This window comes from Apis dorsata, unplaced genomic scaffold, assembly GCF_000469605.1.
Source record: "Apis dorsata unplaced genomic scaffold, Apis dorsata 1.3 scaffold_339, whole genome shotgun sequence".
NCBI lineage: Eukaryota > Metazoa > Arthropoda > Insecta > Hymenoptera > Apidae > Apis > Apis dorsata.
In genome coordinates this window covers 506587-513525 of record NW_006263606.1, presented here as the reverse complement: position 1 = coordinate 513525, position 6939 = coordinate 506587, and the positions used below count along the sequence as shown (strand labels likewise).

General features: G+C 26.1%; 2 protein-coding genes across 6 annotated transcripts in view; one reads left to right on the top strand and one right to left on the bottom strand.

Moving 5' to 3' along the window:
• The window catches only part of LOC102670577 (peroxisomal biogenesis factor 6), a 3858-nt gene extending 423 nt beyond the window's left edge, over nucleotides 1-3435 (top strand). The window contains exons 2-7 of the mRNA XM_006618031.2: nucleotides 246-731; nucleotides 799-1251; nucleotides 1324-1550; nucleotides 1609-2032; nucleotides 2139-2438; nucleotides 2499-3435. Of these exons, the coding sequence (XP_006618094.1) occupies nucleotides 296-731; nucleotides 799-1251; nucleotides 1324-1550; nucleotides 1609-2032; nucleotides 2139-2438; nucleotides 2499-3091 (2433 nt within the window). The 5' untranslated portion in view covers nucleotides 246-295 and the 3' untranslated portion in view covers nucleotides 3092-3435. The remainder of the gene's footprint in view (nucleotides 1-245; nucleotides 732-798; nucleotides 1252-1323; nucleotides 1551-1608; nucleotides 2033-2138; nucleotides 2439-2498) is intronic.
• A 1323-nt stretch (nucleotides 3436-4758) lies between these two features.
• LOC102681685 (E3 ubiquitin-protein ligase CBL) overlaps nucleotides 4759-6939 on the bottom strand; it is a 17039-nt gene continuing 14858 nt past the window's right edge. For 2 of the 5 annotated variants that reach the window (XM_006618028.2, XM_031511637.1), the window contains exons 6-8: nucleotides 6031-6307; nucleotides 5321-5911; nucleotides 4759-5173 (exon numbers count right to left, since the gene is read on the bottom strand). In XM_006618028.2, coding sequence (XP_006618091.1) covers nucleotides 5325-5911; nucleotides 6031-6307 — 864 coding nt within the window. In that variant the 3' untranslated portion in view covers nucleotides 4759-5173; nucleotides 5321-5324. Of the gene's footprint in view, nucleotides 5174-5320; nucleotides 5934-6030; nucleotides 6308-6670; nucleotides 6705-6726; nucleotides 6857-6939 lie in introns of those variants that run through there. The other 3 variants (XR_004150837.1, XM_031511638.1, XM_031511639.1) reach the window with 3 other exon arrangements.

Sequence of the window (6939 nt, the reverse complement as noted above, 5' to 3'; positions counted from 1 at the left end):
TTTGTAATTTTTTTTTTTTTTTTTTCGTTTTTAATAATCATTATGAAGATTCATTAAATCTAAACAAATTCATTTCATTATGAAGTTTCATTAAAAATTATTTCACAATATAAATCATTTAAAGTATACATAGTTACTTATTATATATAAGATATTATGAAATTTAGTATATTACCTACTTGCTATCTATTATTAAACGATTTTGATTTTTATTTCATTTCTAAAAATTGATTATTCTTTTATTTTTTCAGCACATGATTTTTATTTTCAAATATAATCGAATTACAAATGCAATATGAATTCTTTATATTTTTATATAAATTTTTTACGAGAATTAACAAAAATATTAATGAAACATAATTTTAATTACATACTTTTGTATATATTTGTACAGTTTGCATTTTTTAAATTAAAAACATTAATCGATACAGAATTTAACTGGAATATATTATCTGATTTTGCTTTAAAAAATTTAATAAGACGATTTTATAATGAAAAAAATTATTATGTAGATCGTAATTCTTGCTTATTAGCAAACATACAATATTTTAAAGTTTCTACACCTACTTGGTTTTATATATGTTCAAAATTTTCTTTAAAAAAATATAAAGTATTAATTATACCCAAAATACAAAAAGACAATATTGATACAAATAATATATTTGTATCAGAAACTATGAAATATAATATAGAAAATGCATTACACTGCACTGTTGATAAATGTTTCTTATGTAAGTATATATTAAAATATTATAATTAACATTTTAATAAATCTCAAGTTTTTTTAATTCCTTTCAGTGCCAGCAAAAGATAATGCTATTAAGTTTGCTACAGTAGTTAAAGTTTCTATGATATCTAATCCATATGAAAGTACAGATAATTTAATACGTGTTTTATTAGAAAATTATTTTTCTGAACCTAGATTTCTAAAAAAAAATGACTTATTTGGAATTAATGTAAAAGAATATATGTTGGATCAAATGTATTTATATATTAATCCTTTAATGTCTATAATATATTTTAAAGTTAATACCATTATTATTAATGATAAAGATTGTACAGTTAATGATACTTCTTATATTTTATTTGGAGAAACTACAGTTATTCAAGAACCAAATATACATACTTATTTACCTCAAAAACATTTTGATTATAATCAAATCGAAGAGAAACACATAGAATTATATCCACCAAGTTTAGCTACACTTTTGGAACATTTAGAACATTGTATTTTGCCATTTATTAAACATGGTAAAAGTTAATTAAATATCTAAATGAATCTAAATAATATAAATTAGATATATAATTTAATGTTTTTAATAGATATTCAATTATCCATAAACCCAATATTTCTTATTAAGGGTTCACAAGGTTCAAATAAACGTAAATTAATTCAAATTTTGGCTGAAAAAATGGGTTTGAATTTTCTTAATATAGATTTTGCTGAAGTTCAAGCTTTGACATCAGCCCAAACAGAAGCTAAATTACGCATTGTATTACATAATGCTGAACAATCTATGCCATGTATGCTCTGTTTAAATAATATAGAGGTATTTTAAAAATATTTTTGCTAAGATATTTGCAAATTTTCTAAACTAATATTTGTAGGTATTTGGTAAAAATTCTGAAGGTCAAAAGGATGAAAGAGTTATATCAACTTTTTCAAATGAGATAAATTTGTTATATAATAAACATTTAAAGTATCCAATTATTATAATAGCTATTACAAATGAGTCTGATATACCATCAGAATTAAACAGAATTTTTATTGAAACAATACATTTAGAACATTTAAATCAGAACAAAAGAACAAATTTAATTTCTTGGTTGCTTATGAAACAAAATCTTGATTATCAAGTGAATTTATCAAAAATTTCTGGAATATGTTCAGATTTTAGATATTCAGACTTATTGACATTAATACTAAATGCTGTGAAATTTCGATGCAAAGATAAATGCAAAAATTTCAGTGCTAAGAATTTAAAACTTTTTAACTTAGTACTTTTACAAGAAGATTTTGATAAAGCTTATGGTAAAATTTAATATTATAAAAATAATTGATTTATATAAAAATATAAAAAAATGATAAAATAATTATTTATATTAGACCAATTTAAATTTTTTCACTTCATTTATAGAATATATGCAATCTATATATACAGATTGTAAAGGTACACCACATATACCAAAAGTTTATTGGGAAGATATAGGTGGATTAATAAACTTGAAACATGAAATAACGCGACGAATTCAGTTACCTTTAATGAACACTTTAGAATTCGGACAATCTGGTCTTCTTTTATATGGACCACCAGGAACTGGAAAAACACTTCTTGCTAAGGCTGTAGCAACAGAGTATCAGCTTCACTTTTTATCAGTTAAAGGCTCCGAAATGCTAAATATGTATGTCGGTCAAAGTGAAAAAAATGTTAGACAAGGTAAAGTAATGAAATATATATTAAATATATATCTTAAAAATAAAAAATACAATATCGTAGTGTTCGAGCGAGCAAGAGCAGCAGTGCCATGTATAATATTTTTTGACGAATTGGATTCATTAGCACCTAATCGCGGACGAAGTGGTGATAGCGGAGGTGTAATGGATCGTGTGGTATCTCAATTGCTCGCAGAAATGGATGGTCTTGATTATTCAAGTAATGTATTTATAATAGGAGCTACAAACAGACCAGATCTCATTGATCCTGCCCTTCTTCGACCTGGTCGATTCGATAAATTATTATATGTAGGGATTCATTGTGATCGTGATTCGCAATTTAATGTATTAAAAGCATTAACTCGTAAATTTAAATTCCGTGAAAATGGAAAAGAATTAGAGAAGTTTATATCTCAATTGCCCAATCATACGACTGGTGCTGATTTATATTCTGTTTGTTCAAATGCATGGTTAAATGCAGCACGTAAAATTTTAAATAGTTATCAAAATAGTTCTAAAGACATTAAATTAAATGAATATGTTGTTGTAGAATTAGAAGATTTTTCAAAAGCAGCGTACGATTTGATACCTTCGGTTAGTAAACAAGAAGCCGAAAAATACAAAAGAATGGAGATAGAATTATCTTCGGTATCGTGATATACTTAATTGTATCTCAAGCATCGTATTGAATATTTTCTAGTTTTAAACGACATATTAATTTATTTGGAGAAAAATGTAAAACAGTTTTTACAATGAATAATTCAATCTAGGATAACTACATTCTATTTTAGATATTGTACCAAATAATTAATCTTGTATGCTATTATATGGCAAAGAATGTAATATAGATATATTTTCAAGATGTTTTACTTATTAACGATACATTATAATATACCAATGAAAAAAAAAAATAGAAAAATACAGGAAAATAATATCTAAATTTATCGAATTATGAAATTTTATATAACAAAGAATAATGACTCACTAAAGGCTTTTTTTTTGCAAATTGCAATAATCGGAATTGAATAATTAATTTACTGCAATTATTAATAAACTAAATAAAACATTTATTTTCATTAAATATGATTAATTTGTAAGTTCAAACAACACTCGAGCACTCTAAATAACAAATCGCACTTAAACGATTATTATTTTATTTATATACAATATAAGATTATTTGCAATTTTGTATTTTATAAGTGCAACATTATGACTCGTGCTTTAAAATGTTTTTAAATATTTTAATTGCACTCTTCATATATATATATATATATATATATATATATATACATACACACATACACAGTCTAAATTCTAGACTCTAAAATAACGTACTATTTTATTTAATTACAGAATAACATTCCTTTGGTATGATCGCGAGGTAGAATTAATTCTAATGCAATTTATTCAATATATTGAAGAATATACCGGTTTTTTTTCCGGTTCGAATTTATTTCATGAAAATAAAATATTTGTATATATATTATAAATTTTTTTTTAAGCAATCATTAAAGTACTTAGAATTAATAAGAAAAATTATAGAATTATAAAAAATTTTTGTTAATCTTATGTTGTTATTTTATAGAAATTTTACAATTACGAGTATTTTTACTTTGTTTCAAATTATTCAAATAAAAATTATTAAAAATTGTTCTAAAATAAATTTATCTAATATCTTTATCTTTTTTCATTTTTTTTAAACATAGTTAAATATCAATTTATAAATTTCATTTTTCAGAATATATATCAATAGATCTATTCGGTATAGTTGATAATTATTAAAAAATAAAATATCACATTTGATAAATTATGCTAATCATTATATGCGATCGACAAAACATTTTGTACAATTAATATCAATCCTACGGAGCATATAAGAAATATGCAAGAATGTTTTGAATCAAATTAAAAGGATTATAATTTGCACGTAGTTAATAATATATTATAGTTAATATATGGGATATATGTATGCGTGAATGCACGTATATCCACGAATTTCTACGATATATATGAGGTATTATTTTAAATATTTCGTAAAAATTTGATCTGAGTATTCCTTTTCTAAAGAAACAAGTAACAAGAAAGAGAAATAGATTTTGTTAAAAAGAAAATTGTTTCAATTAGCTTATTAATAAATTTGGCCACTGTACAATATTATGTAATTGTTTATGAACTTTTTTCTTTAAAAATGCCTTATGTAGTTTGAAAAACAGTTATTCTACACGAAATATGGAAAATTACTTAAGGAAATATGCAATAAATTTTTGCTTATCGATCGTGGAAAATAAAAAAACTTTGTACTCAGCGGCCGCGAACTACTCTTATAAAGTTCAAAATTCTTACTTACTTTGTAATATTTTTCACATCTTTCATCTTCGCAGTATTAAGCAGTCTTCTATTTGTATTAATTATATGTATATACGAGTATATGTAACAAGAAAATACAATGATATTTCAGGATATCTTCTATAAATCATTCAGTTAGGTGACAAAGTTAAAAAAGTATTGACGCATGATGCATGCAAAAACAGTAAAGAATATTGCTGATTAACTGGATAGGAAATTTCTGTTGGCTCTCAATGCGTGTATTACTCGACTTATAATACGTCTAAGCTTTCAAATGAAAAATAATATTTTCCAGTAATTAGCAATAGCAAATTTCATGCTACGCATTTCCACGCATAATATTCATCAAAAGTACAATATATAGAATCGGTTATGATTCTTCGGTATTTAATCCTGAAACATAAAGAAAAAGAAAAGAATTAAAATTACATATATTAATTTTTACAAAGAAAGAAATTTTTATTTTGAAAAAACTTTATCATTCAATATAATTAATATAATAATTTTTTATTTTGCTTTTAGCTTTGATTTTATGCATACCTGGTCAAGACGATTTCGTGGCAAATTCGTGCAGTATGTCACAAGCCATTTCAAGATCGTTCCTAGTAATACCGAGGGCTCTAATTACAGCATCTTGTGCGAATCCTAGAGCTGTTAACTTGGAAATATGTTCGACATTCACGTTCTCATATGCTGCGGATTCAGGTTTAGAAGAACCTGTAGGATCGTCCTTACCTCTTATCAGAGCGGACAATCGAGCTGTATTCGCTTCAAGATTAATGTTCCTCACGACGTGTTGTCTTGTACCAGGTATCACAATTGTATTCTCGTAATGATGATCATGCCTGTTATGTTCTTTATTGACTGTTTTCGGTGGTCGTGGTACTGATAATGGAGGCGGAACTGGTGGCACATTATTGCTAGATGTAATTTGAGAGATCGTTGTCGAAGATCCGCTGGCACGGCTCGGCTTTTCAGGTAATGTTGGTGGTGGTTGTAGTTGTGATGTGATTAAGTGATTTCCTTGTGATCGACGAATATGAGTTCTGGCCATTGTAAGTGGAGGTATCAATGGCACTGGAGAAGGTGAAGAGGCTCGATGTAGCATATCGTATCCTGCTTCAGAATTTACTAATAAAATAAAACAAACATTCTTTTATAGAATGATTTAATTTCTGCAGAAAATACAGAAATATATAATGAAATCATTGATAAATTTTCCTCCTCTTTTTTTATTTTTCATTACTTACTATTATTGTTTTGTTGATTATCGGTATTAGAATTGAATGCTGTATTAATTGTTGATAACGGCGGTGGTGGAGCATTCTCTTTCGGAACAGTCAAATGACGACCATTTCTCGAATGACTATTCGGCGTGGGTGATGGAGAAGGTCGTCGAGGAGGTAGTGGTGGACTTGGTACAATTCTTCGCGTCGAAATTGGTGAATTTGTTGGACTAGAATCTTCTTCTTCGTCTGAGTCGTAACACATTAGTCCACAATGTCCGTTACATAAATCCATGATTTCCTAAAACATTGAGAATAAAGAACAGAATATATATTAATTTTTATGACATTAATCAACAAAAATAGTATATATTTCATTTTAATCTAAATATGATTTTCTGTTACTTGACGCAAAAAAATCGCGTAAGAAGTAAGTATATCCTAATCAATTCTATTTTTAATTCTAAATATAATAAATTAATAAATATTAAATATTATAACCAAATAAATCTATTTAAATGTTAAAAATAGACAAAAAATTTTAAAATTAATGTAAATAAAAGGAATTTAGTAAAAAACCTGAATGCGGAAGAACATCACAATTAAGAACGAGCATAATTACAAAGCATCAAAGCAGAGGATCATAATGCATTTGTTCACTTACCTGCATTAAACGAATCAAAATATGTTTCCTTCGGCTATGTACATTATCGATTAGTTTTCGATCATGCAGCGGGCAGAGCAATGGACCCAGTAGATAACATTATGAAATAAAGATAAACGATCATGCGAACGATATAACGACGTAACACCTTGGTTCATTTTTCAATAGTTCCCTGTTGCTGGAACACTGATTTAATAGGCATAGAAATTAGAATCCAGCAAAAGGGATATATATACACAATATGCAAAAGTAACTTGATGTAATGATAA